This window comes from Choloepus didactylus, chromosome 18, assembly GCF_015220235.1.
Source record: "Choloepus didactylus isolate mChoDid1 chromosome 18, mChoDid1.pri, whole genome shotgun sequence".
NCBI classification, from domain to species: domain Eukaryota; kingdom Metazoa; phylum Chordata; class Mammalia; order Pilosa; family Megalonychidae; genus Choloepus; species Choloepus didactylus.
In genome coordinates, this window is record NC_051324.1 from 53,135,089 (window position 1) to 53,152,788 (window position 17,700).

Genomic DNA, 17,700 nt, shown 5'->3' on the forward strand with positions numbered 1-17,700 from the left:
CTTTCTAATTGCTCCATGGTTTGGGATTACATTTTTTTAATACTTCTCCTTATGGCTGCCATGTCTCCTAAGCTCTCTTTCATATTTTTCTCCTCTTTATCTGTTTGTTCTGCATTCTGTGTAATTTCTTCAGCTCTATCTTCTAGCTTTGTGTTTATCAAATTCAAATATGTTTATGAATCACCAGGGAATCTTATTAAACTGCAGATTCTGATTCAGCAGTTCTGGGTGAGGCCTAAGAGTCTGTATTTCTAACAAGCTCCCGGGTTGATGAAGCTGCTGGCCTAAGGACCATACTTTGGGAAGCAATATTTTGACTCCCTAATCTTTTTTCAACTGTTCCTGTTAAACCCAACAAATTAGTTGTGAGTTTGTGTGTGTGTGTGTGTGTGTGTGTGTGTGTGTGTGTGTGTTTTGTTTGTCTGTTTTTTTAATTTAATCATTGTGTTTTACTTATCTGTAAGTTCTGGATGGTTCTCTTTCAAATCTGCCTGGTCGTTCTAGATAGTGTCTTGCTGCTTATTCATTTTTGTAGTGCTATCTTTTATTTCATTAAGCATTTTACATGTACACAGTTACTTTATATGTTGCATCTAATATCTGAAGTCCTTACAGATATAAATATATTGTTGTTTATGTTAACGATCACTCATGGTGGTTTATTTCTTTGTGTTTTGTGTTCTCACATGTAAGCTCATGTTCAGATGATCTTAATCTGTGGGAAATCTGGGGACTAAAATTGAGGAGCTCTTCCTCCAGAGAAGATTTGCTTTTGCTTCTGTCAGGATCCAGAAGGTGATACCAACTTGGGACTACTTTAGCCCCTTCCAGGGTCCCCAGCTTATAAGAATCTCAGGTTATTTTACCCTACCCTGGCCTTATATTTTACTTTCCGAATGTGATGCTAATATTGGTCTTTGCCCTCAGGGAAACTTCACCTTTCCTGTGGGCCTATCCACTCACCGTGCCAGTTAGGGTTATTTTGTTTTGTTTTGTTTTGTGGCCCCTCAGAGATTTCCCTAACTTCCCATAAGCCCAGATATGCAAAAATAGTTTTATATAGGATCTCATTGTTTGAAAGCATAAGGTGCTTGTTCACCACTCTATTAGAAATAGAACTCTTACCTCTCGTTTTCCAAGCACCACATAAGCTCTATAGAATTTTGTATGACTCTAGGGAAAGGAAGGAGCCCTCCAAAACAGGATTGATTTCATTTCTTTCCACTCTGATGAGCAGGGGCTCAGGGAAAGACTTTATTCAACTGAGAAAAATGATAGTATATTTCTTACACTAGCATGTGATGGAACAAAATTCACAACCACCACATCAGAATAAAGGCTAATCCCTTGAATTAAATATATTCATCTTAATGATAAACTTTCTGCATTGTTCTTCATTTTCTCCTTTTGCCACAGATGAATTGGTCCACAAACCAGCATTTGGGTACCAACCCCACAGAGTACAAGGGCAAGTTTTACAGGGAAATGCAAAGAGGAGATCTGTTTCTGGAGGGAAGACCAAGGCCTGGGGGTGAAAAAAAAAAAGGCAGGGGAGGATCTTAAACACTTAGATAATTTGTGAAATTGCCAGGCACTTGGCAAAGTGAAATGAGAGAGAATACAAAACAAGCGACATTGGTATGCTGCCTGCACTGCACCTTCTCCTTCTTTGGCAGAGGTGATGGTCAGGGGTGCGTCTGATAACTCATACACCTGGCACCTCTGGTTCCTGATACTAATCAAATGTACCGGAGTTTCAAAAGGGAGAAAGTTTATTACTACCCAAAGCAAGGAGAATCAAAGGCCTTATCAGCCTAAAATCTGTCTCCCCGAACTGCAGTAACTCTGATAGTTTTATAGTATCAAACAATGGGCAAGTTGTAGGATAGTGAGTACAATGGCTTGAGATGACCAAGTTAGAGATGATCTAATTACGGAGCATGCGCAGTTTGATTACACAATTAGTTACAGAACGGATGTAAGAAAATGGCAGCCTTAATATGATGATGGGCATGATTTTTAGTATTATAATGGGGTATAGGTCACTTGCAGGTTAATGTTTAAGCTACTGCACATATCAGGCTGGCGCACTTCGGTTAGATCTGGCTTCATCTAGTACTCAGTTTAGGAATTGGGATGAGTTAGTTCTGGGCTGACTCACGTTCCTTCATTAATCAACATTAAGGGGCTGTCTTTGTGATCATAAGACTCTAAAGTTGTAAAGGAGGTACAAGTGGGGCCGCTCACAAGATTTTTACTATCACAAGAGAAAGGCTATATAGTTATATAATCGTTATCAAAGTCAAGACAGCTGGGTTACAGGTCAGCAGGTTTCAGTAATTTCGGGTATTTCCTTTTGACTACAATATACTAGAAAGTAAGAAAAAGGCATCCATAAAATGACTCAGTCATCAGAATTATTTGCTAACTCGTAATTTCTCGGTTACATTCCCACAGTGCATTGCAGCTCCAGGACGTTCCTCTTTGAGGACATACGGCTGCTCCCGTGAGCTGGGCTCCTGCGCCTGAGAGACGTCCTTTTTCGGTGGGTCCAGTGAACGCCTCCGATCCTCAGCTCCATCTCCTGGCAGCTCTCCGTAGACACTCCCTCAGGCTCAGACTCACTTAGCAATCTCTCTTCTCCTTGATTCCTTAGCATAAAATCATTTTCTAACTCACGCATGACAAGTAGTTCTGACAATGGCTATCCATCTGTTATTTCATAACTATTACAGTCATCATTGAAATTACTAAGCACTTTGAAGCATCCGTCTAGCTGACAGGAGGGATGAGGGATGCCAGGGGTGGTGCTGTAGCTAGGAGGGGTAGGGTGTGGGGTGAGGGGGTTGGGTGTGTATGGGTTTCCTTGTGGGTCTGACAGGGGAGGGGGTTTTCATTAGGGAATGTTTCCTGAATTATAGATGTGCACTTGTTTCTCAAGATACAATTCTTCATTTTTCTTCTGCCTATTCTATACCTTTTAAAGATACACAGAACCTTTTAATATTTTTATATTTATAATTACCCAAGGGTAATTAATATCGATATAGTAAGGCATTTGCATTATACAAAATTACATGGGTTTTACTTGAAAGTCTCTTGTCCATCCCAGCTTTCCTCCCCTCTCCCAGGCTCCCATGCCCCTGTCCAGAGGTAAACGCTGTTAGCAGTGTTACGTCTCCTTCCAGGATTTTTCAGCATGCTCACACGGCCATGTGTACATACCCACATGTATTTTATCACCCAAATGGGATCACCTTACTTTCTAACTAAGTCATTCCATATGTCCTCTCTAATTTTATATGCTATTATAAAATAAGGTATCACTACTCCAAAAACCTCCAATAACTGGCACCCAACTCACCACTCCTCATGATTCCTAACCTGATTCGTATGCTCCATTCACTTTTCAAGGAAACCAGGCAATTAGGGGACTGCCACTACTTCAAATGCCCATGATGTTCTCTACACATCTCAGGACCATATTTTTCACATGTTCATCACATGCGAGTCCAATTTGTATCAAGTGCATCATCAAGTCTATCCTGAGACAAACCTGTGACAGATAATTCGTGCATGACAAACTTCCCACATGCAATGGACAGAGATATGCATCATGAATGAAAGGGGCATATGAACAATTACATCTTCATTAATTTATTCCCATACTTTTACTGGGCACCTGCTATATGTCAGGTGTTGTATTAAACACTGGAAACAAAGGGGTATAAGATAGAGTCCCTTCCCTCTATACAAGCACAGTCTAGAGAATGAAACAGCCAGAGGCAGTAAGCTGTGGAAGGAGCAATTCTGGTGTCCCCGCAGTGTGTGGGAACCCTGGAAAGAGTCCCAGGCCCAGCCAGCAATGTTCAGGGCAGGCTTCCAGGACCATAAAAATTCTAGGACTTTCCCCTACAACCTAAATAAAGCAGCTTAGTCAAAACTAAAGATGTCTTAGTACAGTAACTCTCTGGATGGCACCTCTCCATCCCCAGACAATGAGCTCCTCAAGGAAAGAAACCAGATCTTACAAATTTGTGTGCACTTCATGCCAAATAATTTACCTTCACAATGTTTTGCTTTCTGGGGCACCCTCAGGCTAGTCTGGAGTTTCTGAACTGCCTGGCCAGAAAGGGGGTGGGGTGGGGAAGTGAGTGGGAGCTGCTAGGAGAAGAGTAAAGACGTCCTACAACTAAATGGTAGCATGTGAAGGTTCTTCTTTCTCTAGAAAGCAGCCCATCCCCATCTCTGCAAGCCCACAGTGCTGCAAGCATCTGATGGCCTTTACCTCCCCTCCCCCAACTCTCCCTTGGTTCAAACAGTGAGATTTCATAGTCTGCCTGGCAGAACAACCTGTGACACAGCTGTAATCAAATTCTCTCAAGGACGATTAATTGTCCAAAGTAATCAGCCAGGCTTGTCTTCCTTACAAAATCAGTCTTCATACGGAAGTCAGTTCCACACAAGATGTTTTCAGCTGCCAATTTAAGTCTTCCTGCAATGCGATTGTTTCTATAACTATTAGGGCCCTACAAGTATGATTTGAATCTCTCATGTTTTGTTCTTTTAAAAGTGCTGGTTAAGCGCAAGTGGACGTTTCATAACATGATGTAGAATTGTAATTGTAATCAACAGATTTGGCTTCTTTAAACAACTTCCTTTTTAAAATTCATTTCCCTTTATATTTCACACATGTCTGTATGTGTGCACACATATACATTTAAAGTTTTCAAAGGTTTCATACTACCATTTACCTAATTTGGGCCAAATTTACCTTTATCCTTTTGTATTGCTCCAGAAAGGTAATGCTTCAGGACACTTCTAGGTCCTTTAATGTGAATTTATGCTGAGGGTTGACAAAGCTAGTAACAAAAAATAAAATTAAGCCTCTCTTGCTAAATGATTTCAGGGTTCAGAACGTCCCCCACAGGATTCACTTCCTCAGTAGAAACCAGGGAAGTCACACTGGACCTTCTTTCCTTCTTAGAAGTTCAGAGAATATTGCCAACTAAGAAATTTTTAAGGGAAGAAAATGTCAACGGATGTAACCTCAGCTGATTGTATTCATTTGTTCAAAGAAGTCAAAGTAAGATGAGAAAATTGATGGCAAGAGATGCTCTCTTACCAACTTGGTAATCTGTGGATGGAAGGTGGAAGGGAATTAGGTGATCTGTGCCTTAAGCAAAAACTACCTCCACTCCCTATCTGCATGCTGACACATTCATATTATGATTCTATGGGAAACAAAATAATGCAATACCAGAAATGCCAAAATACCAATTCTCTTTCGAGCTACAACAGGCATCCATTCATTCAGCAACCCCCACAGGCTGACTGAGGAGCCCCTTCTCGGTGCTTCCGTTAACAGCAACTGTCTTCCTATCTCCCCTGTTAGACTCCAGGCCTTGGAGACAGAGACCGTGCCTTCCAAGGGGCTTACTAGCTGGTTGTTGAATGAACACTTAAGGCTCTATGGTACAGTTTTTCAGGGAACTGGATGATTTATTCTAAAACACAATAGAAAAAAAGGAATCCCATTCACAGTATAACCCGAAAGGAGAATATCCAACAAAAAGCAGGGTACCTGTCTAATTAAACTTACTGAGAGATCTAATCTAACCTTCAAAATTTCCCAAGTCAGTAAAACTTCCAAAATATATTTTGCCAACTTTTGCATTTAGAAACAAGAAAAAATGAATTCTAACATCCAGCCCTTTTATAAAAGGAAGACCATTTTAACCTCCAAAGGAGTAGGGAGGATAGAGTCTCGGGCTTAAGGACAGTTTTTTAAAAGGAATGAATTCTGCGTTATAAGACAATTACTGTGTTATCTTTCTTTTTCGCACGTTGCTGCTGGTTGGAGAACACATCAGTCTAAGCAGCGCTGCTCGGCCGACTGCCACGTGGGGGTCCCTGGGCTGCAAGGACACCTGAGTACGACACAGGGCACAGTCCTGGCTGAAGAGACTGACCATTGCCAAGTGCCAACTCTTCCCAAATTAACATACTGGCTTAATGCAATGCCGACCAAGATCCCAATAGAAAGAGGGTGAATCTGGAGTTCACCTTCTAGAACAAACAAGAAAACATGGCTAAGAAAAAATAATTAGTCAAGAGAGTATTTGGAAACTCGCCTTACTAGGAGATAAAACAAAGACATTTAAAAATAACTGAAACTATAATGATGGTAATTAGACTAGATAAATCGATCAATAGAACTGGCTAGATATCCTCCCTGTCACCACCAAATCCAGCCCTGAGGGAGGCTGGGCTGCGTCCCTTGTCTCCAGGGTGAGCCCAGGACTGTTGATGCTCTCAGCCACCCAGAGTCCCTGGGTCTCTTGAGGAGCTGAATCTGGGGGTGGCCATGTATCTCACACTCTCCCTCATGGATTCCCTTCTTATCCCCATGTTCCTGTTCCAACAGTCTCTTCTTGCCCCAGCCTACCTCACCCTACTTCCAGTCAACCCCCCTCTCTCTCTGGGAGGCAGCATGGGGAGAACAGTGCAGACTGGGTGTCAGGAGTCCTGAGGTCTGGTTCCCACTCTGACACTGACCCTCTGTGTGACATTGGTCAAACCCATTGGTCTTAACTTATATAGTTGGGAAAAGAGCCCAAACCTCTTTAGGGCTCTTTTCCCAACTATATAAGTTAAGATCCATTCTGCCCTACTAATCACATGCTACTGGACCAGGAAGGAAAAAGGATAAAAATTAATTAATTAAAAACTTGGGACAGAATTCCTTTTAGAAACTGGACTGTCTTTGTTTAGGAAAATACCTCGATGTCACTTTGAGGCTAAAGGAAGATCCCACTCCCACCTCAAAGGTATGAACAAGATGAACCAGCAGTGGTTGGCAACCTTGGCTATATTAGAAACACTTGGGGGGCTTTTAAAACATACCACTTCCCAGAGTATGCGCCTAGCCTGGTTGAGACTGGCTGGATCCTCTTTCCAGGTCTTGTTTGCTCTTCCTGACCACAAAGAAAGACTACATTTCCCAGCCTCCCTTGCAGTGATCTGGAACCATGTGACTAAGTTCGAGCCAATGGCAGGCCACAGGTGAGCCCAGCCCATAAAATCCCTGTGCTATCGCCTACACTCTCTTGCTGGTGGAGACCACTCATCAAAATGGCAGAGGCACAGGATGCACAGAGGCTGGATCCCTGAGTCACCGCTGAGAGTCACCCAACCTGCATGAGATGTGAACTGGGAAAGAAATGAGTAATAAAGATGTCAAGTTGCTGAGATGCTGTGATTAATAATTACAGTGGTGAGCCTTTCCTGATTAATATACCCAGAACTTTAGATTTGACTGGCAGGACAGGAAGAAGACAGACAGCAGAGAGCACATGTCGCTCCAAATTTCACTCCAGAATCATCTGTGTTGTGCTCCCCAGCTCTCAGCGCTCCCTGAACCACACTGTTCCTTGGCCATCCACCCAACCACCAGCTCTACCCAACCCCAACCAAAGACAAAGCCCAGAAGCCTTTTCATTGACATTTAATCAAAGCAAAAGAAATAAAACCAGAGGGAAAGCTCAAGAATTGAATGGCTGGGGGAGGGAGAAGGGAGGGGCAATGGGGCTGGGACTGAGTGTGGGCAGTGGGAGGCAGGGTCCTCATTATCCTGAAGCCCCTCAAGGATGGAGTCCACAATGGGGGAGGGGGGATAGGGAGTCACAGAGCCAACGCGGCGGACCCACACCGGGTTCCTGTCAGCCCCTGGCTCAGGTGAGCCGAGGACCCCGACAGCCTTCCTGCCCATCTGCTGGGTGCCTGGAATGGTCGGGGTGCAGGCAGGGTATTGGGAGGCTGTTCAGAGGGGGAAGGACTGAGAAGAGACAGAAAGGAAGGGCCCAGCCCTCCCCTTGGGTGCCACGAGGAGTGACAGTGCCAGAGCAGTGTCAACACCAGGGATCTCCAGTGAAGAGCCAGGTGCCAGCTGCCCCACAAGGCACCCACCTGGCCTGGACACTGTCCAGGGTGACCTGTGCCCAGCTCCACCCCACCCGCATCATGACAGTCTTTGGGGAAGAGGAGAGGGGGTGGCTGTGAGAGCAGATCCTTTTCTGCCTCTACTCCCAAGTCCTCTGCGTGAGGTGGGAACAGGCAAAGGAAAGCATGGCCTCAGGTAGGCAGGAAACACCCCATTTTCCTCCCACGCCCAGTCCCTTCGCGGACTGAGCACAAGGGCAATGCAAAGGAAAGCTGCATCAAGGATAAAAAGACTAAAGGGAGACTAAAGGGAAAAGAAGAGTATAAAGATGTATAAAGTGTATGCAGAGCTATGCAAATGAGATGGGAGCAGGCTTGCTCTTGACATCTCATTTGCATATCATATGCAAATGAGTCCTAATACAATAAATATATTTCTAACATTTGTAATAAATATTCTGTTTCCTCTCCCTCCCCCTCCCTAGGAAATGGGCACATAGTGGTTGAGCGGCCAGCTTTGGCTGACACTGCAGCGAAGACAGATGAGACACTCATAGAACTGGAGGTACAGGGGCTGGGGAGAGGGTCCCCTGGGAGGACAGAGCTCACTTCGGAAGAAGCTCAGAGAAGGGTGAGGGATGAGATGACTGAGAAAGTCTAGGACAGTGTTCTTTTCTTAAAAGGGATTCTCCTGTTTTACAAAACTGCCCTCCCTAAGCAGTGGGGGCTGACATTTAGGGTGGGGGCACAATAGAAGAGGAGGGTTTGAGGGAGACATCTGGGGAGGGCCGAGGCTCTGGAATCAGGGAGAAGGGTCCTATAAGAAATGGGGACTGATGGGGAACCCCCACCAAGGGGCCCCAAAGAGTGACTTCCAAAGAAAAACAACCCTTTATTTCCCCTCCCCCCAAACCAGCCCAACACACACACACACACCAGTGCCAGAAACACGGACCAGGCAGCCGCGGCCTGTGCAACCGTGGGCTACTGTGTGAATGGCGCCCCATGGAGTTGGGCGACAAGGAGCCCGGCAGAGTGCAAGCACCCTCCTGCAAGCCCAGGCTCCCGGACCCAGTGCTCACAAGGTCCCCTCCACAGCCCCCTCAGGGCCAGGGGGCCACCGCAGCCCCGAGGCACCCTGACGCAAGGTGGAACCTGGCCCTGGCCAGAGAGGAGAGGAGACCAAAACGGACAATTCACAGACAGGGGGCTCAGACAAGTTCCCCCGTGGCCTTGGCGAGCCTGGAGCCCTTCGGTCAGCAGCAGCAGGCTCCTCGCTGCTGGGTTCAGCCCTCAGACCCACCCCTCCCCAGCCTGAGCCTGCTGGCCCCTGCCAGCCTCACCCCGTGGAGGGCAGCACTGACCAGTCAGGGGCACAGTGGAGAAGTCTGTGGAGAGACTTCGGCAGTGAGAAGCTGTGGGTGACTGAGGGACGGGCAGCGTCCACTCCTGGGACCCCTGCCCCATTTGAAGGAGTGAGGGATGCAGCAACCGGCTCATGCTGTGGCCCCTCCAGCCTTCAGGCTGGCACAACCACCCGGGCCGGCCTGGCTCCCAGTGGGCCATGGGCTCCCCTGGCCACCTGGAAACAAACCAAGGACCACTCCTGGGATGCTGGGGTCAGAGGTGGGAGGGGCCCAGGAAGGGGCAGGTGTGCTGGTCCAGAGGAGAAAAGGGGGCTGGCAAGGGGCAGCGAACCCACTGACCACATGTCCCAAAGCAGCTTTTCCCTTCTCTGGGCTGAGCATTATGGAGGTGACTCTGACACACTCCTGGGCACAGCTTGACCCTCAGAAAGGAGTATCTGGTGGGCAATGGGCATGGGGAGTGGGCAGCACCTGGGCCCAGAGGACCCCATGAACACCCACCTCCCTGGCAGTGCTTGCCTCTGGGCCAGAGCCAGCCTTAATGCCCACTAGGTGCCATTCCCCAGGAGAGCCAGGGAGCCAGGGATAGGGCTAAGGATCGTTGCCAGGGCCAGGGTGGGAGAAGGGGATGGATTCAGGGTTCTGGTCACAATCCAAAGTGGGGGAGGCCCTGGTGAACAGGGGTCAGTACACCCAGCTGACGGGCACCCACTGGGGCTCCGTCCGCAGCTTCTCCATGGCTGCCTGGAGCTCGCGGAAGGTCCTCTCCAGGTTGCTGTTGACCAGGCTGAGGTCAAAGTAGTGCCCGTAGCCCCTCTGGATGCGGCTGCTCTCCTCCACTGTCCGTCTTAGGTCCGCCTCCTGCCCGGGCACAAGGGACCTCCTGCCAGTCAGTGCCTACAACTCACCCCCATTGCCAGGGGGATCTACTGCCTGCCCCCTCCAGCCTGACCCCCAAAGCCCACAGTAGTGGGTGCTGAGCCCCAAGGTGGCTCTCCTGCCACCATGGACAGCTGGGTGGCAAGAGGAAAGAAAGAAGGAAAGACCTTTACTACATGCCAAGCACTGCCCCCAATGCTTTTCAACCCAGGGATCTTCACTACAGCCCTGCAAGGAAGAAATAATTATTCTCTGTTTACAACAGAGAAAACTGAGGGACAAAGAGGTCACATTGCCAGCCAGTGGCTGAGTGGGGTCAGCTGACTCTGAAGCCGGTGCTGACAGCCTCCACCATCTGACAAGGCCACATGTCTCCCAGGACAACCCCCCCCCCCCCAAGTGCCCAGGCAACCCCCACCTCAGCCAATACGCAGCTGGCTGGACAAAAGCTAGGATGGGGAAGGGAACCCAGATACTGAGTTAAATAAGCTGAGGCCAAAGCTCTAGGGCTGATCCAGCTGCCTCCCAGCAGCTCCAGTCTGCCATGTGTGTTGCCCTGGTGGGGGTGCCTAGAGCCGCCGGGGCAGCCAGCAGCAAAGGGGAGCTCAGCTCAGCAGCCCGGCCAGGGAGTTGCAGTTCCAGGTGCAGCCAGCAGAGGGACCCTGAGCTTGCCACGCAGCAAACCTGACATCCCCTGGAGAGGGCTGCAGCAAGAAACAACTCCTGGGGTGCCCTGGAGTCAGGCGACACAGGGGCTTGACACCTCTCCTGCAGGCCCAGCAACCCCCATGACACTACCTCATCCCTCCAGCAGCCCTCCAGCTTCTGGCCACCTCCCTGCCTCCTGTCTACCTCCCAGCTGTAAGCAGCCCTGAGCCCAACTCACACCCCCTCAGCCCCATGGATCTGTTACTTGGTCCTTGCAGAGTGGACAAAGCATGGGCTGGGAGTCAAAGGCTCCTGCAGCCTGGGCTGGCTGTGTCCCTGACTCCCATGAAACTGTTGAGCACTTCACTTCTTCTCTCACACCTCCATTTCCTCATCTGTTAAGTGGGGATCATGAGTCCCACCTCGCTGATAACTCGGTGGATGCCCACCATGACCCTCTCCCCTTCCCCAACACCGCCTCCTTCTCTGCATCAGCTGGAGCCTGCCCCCCACCCCCCAGACCACTTCCAACTCCTCCTCACTGCACCTCAGAGCCCCCTCACCGTGAGCTGCTTGGTGGACACACCACTCTCCAGGGCGGCCCGGTTCATGGCCCGCAGGGTCTCAAAATCAGGGGCCTCGATGAACACCACATAAGGGACAAACTCGGCTGTTCTCAGCACCTTCACTGCCTGCAGGAGGAGAAGAGGAGGGTGGGGAGAGCATATCCCCACCTCCTGGGAGCTGGAAGAAGGAGACCTGGAGGTGACTAGGGGAGGAGAACCTGGAAATGGAGGAGAGGGGCTACCTGGGGGTTCTGGGACATGAGTCCTGGGGGTGAATGGTAGGGGAATAGCTTGCAGGTGGCTGGGGATGGAGACCAGGGGAGGAGTGGGGTAGCTGGAGGCTGGGTCTCTAGCAATAGTTGAGGAGGCAGATGGAGGTACCTGGTAGACAAGTGCCTGGAGACAGATGGGGGAGGACTGAGGAGAGCAGAGTGTGAGAAGAGGACTCTGGGCAGGCTGGGAAGGAGCAGGCTGGGGCAGTACCTGGGGGTTGACATCCAGCACGCACACCTTGCCGGCAGCGACCACGCCCCGGATGGAGTCGATACGGGTGCCATACAGGTTGCCCTCATATTCGCCATGCTCCAGGTAGCGCCCGGCCCGGATGTCAGCCTCCATCTCAGCCCGGGACACAAAGCTATAACCCTGGCCCTCCCGCTCCGAGTCCTTTGGCCGCCGGGACGTGTCTAAGGGGAAAGAGGGGCTGAGTGAGCACAGGCAGTCCACACAGCCTCAGACACACATGCACAAGGACACAAGTCTGCATGTGTCACTCAGGCTGAGACTCGGCCTGCCTGCCACCTTCCCGGCCCTGTGCCTTCCCACACACCCTGCCTCACCCTCAGCACCAGCACACACGGAGCCCCAAGAAGCCCATGCTGGAAGGATCCTCAGAGATCACCTGTTCCAACCCAGGGTGTACACAGACAGGAGGCTGAGGCCCAGAGAAGGTGATGTGAAGCCTGAAGCCACACAGCAAGGACCAAGCAGACCCGGGGCCAGCACTCAGGCATCCTGCCTCCAGGAACTCAGAGCTTCCACCACCCCAGCTGGTTCTGTCACTGAGATGCTCTGTCTTCCACAAGCCGTATACAGCTCATAGCCTTATTCCACTTGGGTCCCAGATGGGCACTCACTAGGCTTTGGCAAGTGAAATATGAAAGAAGGAAGGGTGAGGCCAGTCCAGCCCACCTGGCCACCTGTTTGCTACTGGTCTTGGACCTCTTCCAAGCCTGCAGTTCCCTCACCCACCCACAGAGGGCGCACGCCTGCCTCGGACACAGCTCTGCTCAGAGCTCAGGCCAGCTCTTCCTTTGATCACCCTGGCTCTGACCACTCCTGTCCCGCCTCTCATAACGCTTCTCTCATCCTCTCTCTCTCGTGAATGCTACTCCCTTCCATCTGTGCTACTCTGCCTGGCTTTGCAGACAGCGATACTAAGCATAGGTAAGAGTGGACACTTCCTGTATATCAGTCACTCTTCCACAGGACTTTATATCTGTTGACTTATTTAATCCTTACATGCCTTGGAAGTCAGCAGTGTTTTGCAGATGAGGAAACTAAGGCAAAAAAAAAAGGCACACAGCTAACTCGTGGTGGAGCTGGAACTGGAACCCAGTTTGACTCAGAATCCCTGCTTGAGGCACGTCCTCCATGTCCCTCCTCCCACAACTGCAGCCTCCTGCCTCCCCCCAGCCCCTGCCCAGGCCCTGCCCTTCAGAACCCTGGAGACCCTGGGCCCCGGGTGCCCCGTGGTGCCCCGGTGCCCATTCAGGGGCCCCTCCCTGCGCCCTCACTCACAGGGCACCGTGGTGCCATAGCGATCCGGGTCCCACATGATGAGCTTGTTCTTCAGGCTGCGCCGGCCCACACCCTGGGCCCCAATCAGCACCAGGGTTTTCCGCCGGAACGGGGGCATGCAGGCCACCTCCTCATAAATGAGCAGCTCGTGGCGGTCAAACTCTGGACAGGGACCAGACACTGCTCAGCCGGCCACAGGGGTGGGGGTGTGGGGGGAGGCCCTTGGGAAGGCCAGGGATAAGAGGGCTGGGTCCAGGGGGGCGGGGAGGGGAGAGGAGGGAAGCAGCAGGGCCCTAGGCGGGGCCTAGGGACAGGCTGGCAGCATCCGAGCAAGGAGAGCACACTCACCAGGCACTGGTGGGGGAAGGAGGGGCTATGTCATGTTAGAGAACAGGAGTAGGAGTGCCAACACCCACCTGCATTCTTGGTGGTCAGATACATCATTCGCTTCTTTTTCTTTCCTGACAGGCTGCCGCATAGAGTCCCTGGCCATGGGAAAATGGGCCGGTGAGGCCAGGCAGGCTCCTGGGTGGGGAGTGTCTTGGAGGGGTGCCCTGCCCCTGCCCCTCTCCTGCCCTACCTGAGGTCGGGGTCAGTTCCAGGTCCCGCTTGACAAAGGCTTTCCGCTTCTCCTCCAGCAGCTGGCTGGGAATGAGCCCTGCGCTGCCCCCCTCCACATGGCACGCCTGGAATGGACACCGGGAAAAGATCTGCCTGAACCTGGAGGTCTCCTCCCTGTGACCTCAGCCCCCCCACCACACCTGGAGAGACCACGGAGGTAGGGGGCCATTACCTGCCACCAGTTGGCATCATCCTGGTTTACGATCTGCAGCAGGTCCCCGGCACTGAAGCGCAGGCCCGCCTCCTTGCAGGGGATGAGGCTGTCTCGGGCCGGGTCGTAGTCAAAGTGGCACTTCACAAACACCTGGGTCCACGGATCAGCGAAGGGGCAAGGAAAGGGGCAGGGGGAAAGCGGGGGGTGGGGGACCTTCCCCTCAGAGAGATGCAAGAGGCTCCAGCACTGCCCCTCGGCACTGCCCCTCTGGAGGGGTGATGCCTCCAGGCCTGCCCACTGCCTCCCTGGTACCAGCCTCCCTTAGCACCCAGAACAAAGGGACTTGGTAGAGGGAGTGGGAATCCCTGGCCCCACCCACCGAGGGGTGGGAACCTGGTAGGGGACGGATCCCTAGGTCCAGTCCCCACCCCCTTGGAGAGAGGGCGCTGGCAGCAGCCTCTAGAGAGCCCATAGGAGGGGGGAGCAGAGCAGCTCGACCTCTGCAACCCACTGTCCAGGAGGCGGCTGCCAGGACACCGTTCACACGCTGTTCACCCACAAACACTGCACAATGCAGGCATTCACTTGTGCACTCAGGTTCCCCAGGCCGTACATGTGTGCACATCCCTTGCACATGCCCAAATGTTCCCAAGAGTGGCACACACCAAATGCAAGTGCGTGCATGTGCAGCATGTGCAGAGACCTGTAGGGGCTGCCCCAGGCTCCCTATTGCACACCAGCTGGAGAGGCGGGGCACCCACCACCATGGATGCGGCCCTGACGGCTGGGCGGCTCAGCCAGCCCTTGGGCCCTGTGCTCGGTGAGGGGCTGAGCAGAGGGGCCCACCTGGCGGGGCAGATGGGGCTCCTGGTAGCTGGGCAGGATTTTGAGGATGACGCTGCCACTGGCGCTGCGCAGGAGCTCCTGCAGCGCACGGGGGTCACTGCCCACAGGCTGCCCGTTCACCTCCTTGATGATGTCGCCCACGTGCAGCAGGCCTTGCTGGGCCACCATGCCCCCGTGCAGGATGCGCGCGATCACCAGCTCGCCGCCCTCCACACGGAAAGTCACGCCCTGGAGTGGGAGGTGGGGCAAGGATGAGGTCAGATCTGCAGCTTTTCCAGGAGCCTGACTCCTTCCCTCTCCCCAGCTGCTCCCAGTCGGAATCAGATGAGTTCACTAATACCCCCTCCTCCTACCCCTCCCCAGGTCTCTTCTATCCTCCTGCCCCAATTCTTCACTTACAGGAGCACTAAGGGGGGCAGGTGGACAGAATGCTGGGCCCTGACACCTGTCCCTGTGCAGCTCCCACGTGGGGACTTTGGTCTCTAGGTCAGTATGTGCCCTTCCCTGGGCAGTGCTTTCCCTGGGTTGTCTTCAGCCGTCTCAGGATGGGATTCAGCCCCTGCCAGTTACTGCAACCCCTCCCCCCGCCAGGCCCCCTCACCAGATGCTCTCCAGCCGTCTTGCGGATGCCCACCATGCGCACGGCATCAGGGGGCACGGGCTGGTTGCTGAACGTGGGGTCCAGGCCAGGACTGGGGGGTGGTGTCTCATAGGTCTTTGAAGCCACAGAGTCATGCGTCTCCAGAAGGGACTGGGAGCAGGCGTGGGAAGAGGGGGAACGATGGGGCAGTGCCCTGTGGTCCCTTCCCATCCCGGCTCCAACTTCCTGCCAGCCCCAGGGGTCTGCCCCAGCCGCCGTGCCACCTCCATCCCAGCGTGGCTCCCCAAACCTGGAAGTGGGGCTCCTGGAGGATATGGGCCAGCTCGGCAGCCGTGCTGCTCTGCTCGGCCAGCTGCGCCAGGTCCCGCAGGATCTCCTGCACCAGCTCCAGGTTGTTGTCCCGCACTGCCTCCAACTTTGTCTCCTCCAGCCGCTCATGGGCCTGGGGTGGAGGCAGAACAGGTAAGGCCTCCTGCTCCCCTAGGAGCCCCGAGATACCAAACAGCAGCCTCAAACAGCTCCCAGGCATCTCACCATCCCCTGGCCCCTTCACAGCCCCCAGCCCAGAATCCTGGCTGTAGACCCCACCCACAGCAATCATTGCCCACTGGTGTCCTACTTCAGGTCGTCATCCATACACAAGCATACCCACGCCCTGCACACCTGGCTCTCTCCCTCCTCCCCCAAAATGATGATGAGGACACAGTTTAGAAAAGAGGTAATCCAAAGGACAGATCTTCATTTCCATCCTCTTGCCAGAGTGTTGTAAAAAATGATCAAACTGTGTCCGATCCCAGGACCCTATAAGCATCTGAGTTCAAGGACAGCTTCATCCACCAGACACCATGGCTGGGTGAAGCCTTAGAGACCTTGTAGCTCAGGGTAAGGAAGCCAGGGAGGTGGAGTAACTTGCCCAAGGTCACAGGGACTTGAACTTGGGTCTCCAGGCCCTTGGCCTGGTGCACTGATCTGCCTCTCGAGTGAGGCACAGGACAAAAAACCATTGTCCTGTGGGGTGCCAGGAGAGGGCCCCCTACATGCTCCTGCTCTACTGACACAGCTCCCACAGGTGACAGGAAAACCTTCAAAAGTGAACAGCCTGGTGTGAACTCTGTCAACTGGGTCGGGAAGAAAGGAGTCCCATTTCAGGGCTCTATAGGAATATCTTTTTTCCTCTGCATCATTTGAAATAGTTACAGACAGAAATCATTTTGCCCCTAAGTATTTCAGCGAGTTTCTCCTAAGTCTTAGGACATTCTGCTACATAAACCACAATACCATTATCATAGCCAAGAAATCTGAGGTTAATACATTGATACAATGTTATAGAATAGACCACCCATATTCAAATGTTCCCTGTTGTCCCCAAAATGTCCTTTATAATTTGGGGGTTGTTTTTCTGATCCCAGATCCAATCAAGGAGCACGTGTTGCATTTGGTTGTCATAGCTTTTCATTTATCTTTACTCTAGAATGGACCCCAGCAAGCAACTTTGGGTCTTTTGGGTCATTTGTTTTTTGTTTTTTGTTTTTTTTTTTGCTCTGCTATTTTATTATTACAATATTATACCAAAAATAGACGCATTTGTTGAGCATTAATTACATGCCAGGCACTTTTCTAAACCCTGCATATACGTGATCTCATTTAATCCTCACAATGACTCTGAAATAAATAATCTTATTATCGTTACTTTACAAAGAAACTGAAGAGAAGTTAAGTGATTTATTGGGTTGTTTTTAAAGAGTCCAGTGAGTAGTTTGTAAAATGTCACATGACTTGGCTTATCTGATAGTTTACTTGTGACTAGACTCAGGTTAATCATCTTGGCAAGAATTCTACCTGGGTGATCTTGTGTCTTTGCCACTATATCACAAAAGGCACAAATCTGTGGGATGATGCTCTTTGAGACTGTGTGAATATCCTGTTCCCCAACATCATTTCACCAAAGGATTTAGCATCCATTTATGATCCTTGCAGAACAATTATTACATTGCGGGTTGCAAAATCATGGTTATCTTACTCCATCGTTCCATCTACATTTATTAGTCAGCATTCTACTCTAAGACAGTTTTCTCTTTCTATCCCCACTCCCCTTCTCCCTCTTACTCTCTCAGTATCACTATGGATTTTTTTTTTACTCAATTTGTTATAACCTATTACCATCACTATATATACTCTTTGATATCTTGAGTTTTTGCTTATTTGTTTGGTTTGGTCTCGTGTGATTGTTTCCTACTTAAAAGTATGTCCTGGAAATCATTCCACGCCACTTCATGG

At 51.1% G+C, this 17,700-nt stretch overlaps 1 protein-coding gene across 4 annotated transcripts in view; it reads right to left on the reverse strand.

The window, feature by feature from the left end:
- Positions 1-7,491: 7,491 nt before the first annotated feature.
- The window catches only part of MPP2 (membrane palmitoylated protein 2), a 29,134-nt gene continuing 18,925 nt past the window's right edge, over positions 7,492-17,700 (reverse strand). For 2 of the 4 annotated variants that reach the window (XM_037809886.1, XM_037809883.1), the window contains exons 4-13: positions 15,713-15,865; positions 15,424-15,573; positions 14,823-15,050; positions 13,995-14,126; positions 13,782-13,887; positions 13,618-13,686; positions 13,202-13,363; positions 11,885-12,087; positions 11,399-11,527; positions 9,993-10,169 (exon numbers count right to left, since the gene is read on the reverse strand). In XM_037809886.1, the coding sequence (XP_037665814.1) occupies positions 9,993-10,169; positions 11,399-11,527; positions 11,885-12,087; positions 13,202-13,363; positions 13,618-13,686; positions 13,782-13,887; positions 13,995-14,126; positions 14,823-15,050; positions 15,424-15,573; positions 15,713-15,865 (1,509 nt within the window). Of the gene's footprint in view, positions 10,170-11,398; positions 11,528-11,884; positions 12,088-13,201; positions 13,364-13,617; positions 13,687-13,781; positions 13,888-13,994; positions 14,127-14,822; positions 15,051-15,423; positions 15,574-15,712; positions 15,866-17,700 lie in introns of all 4 variants that reach the window. The other 2 variants (XM_037809885.1, XM_037809887.1) reach the window with 2 other exon arrangements.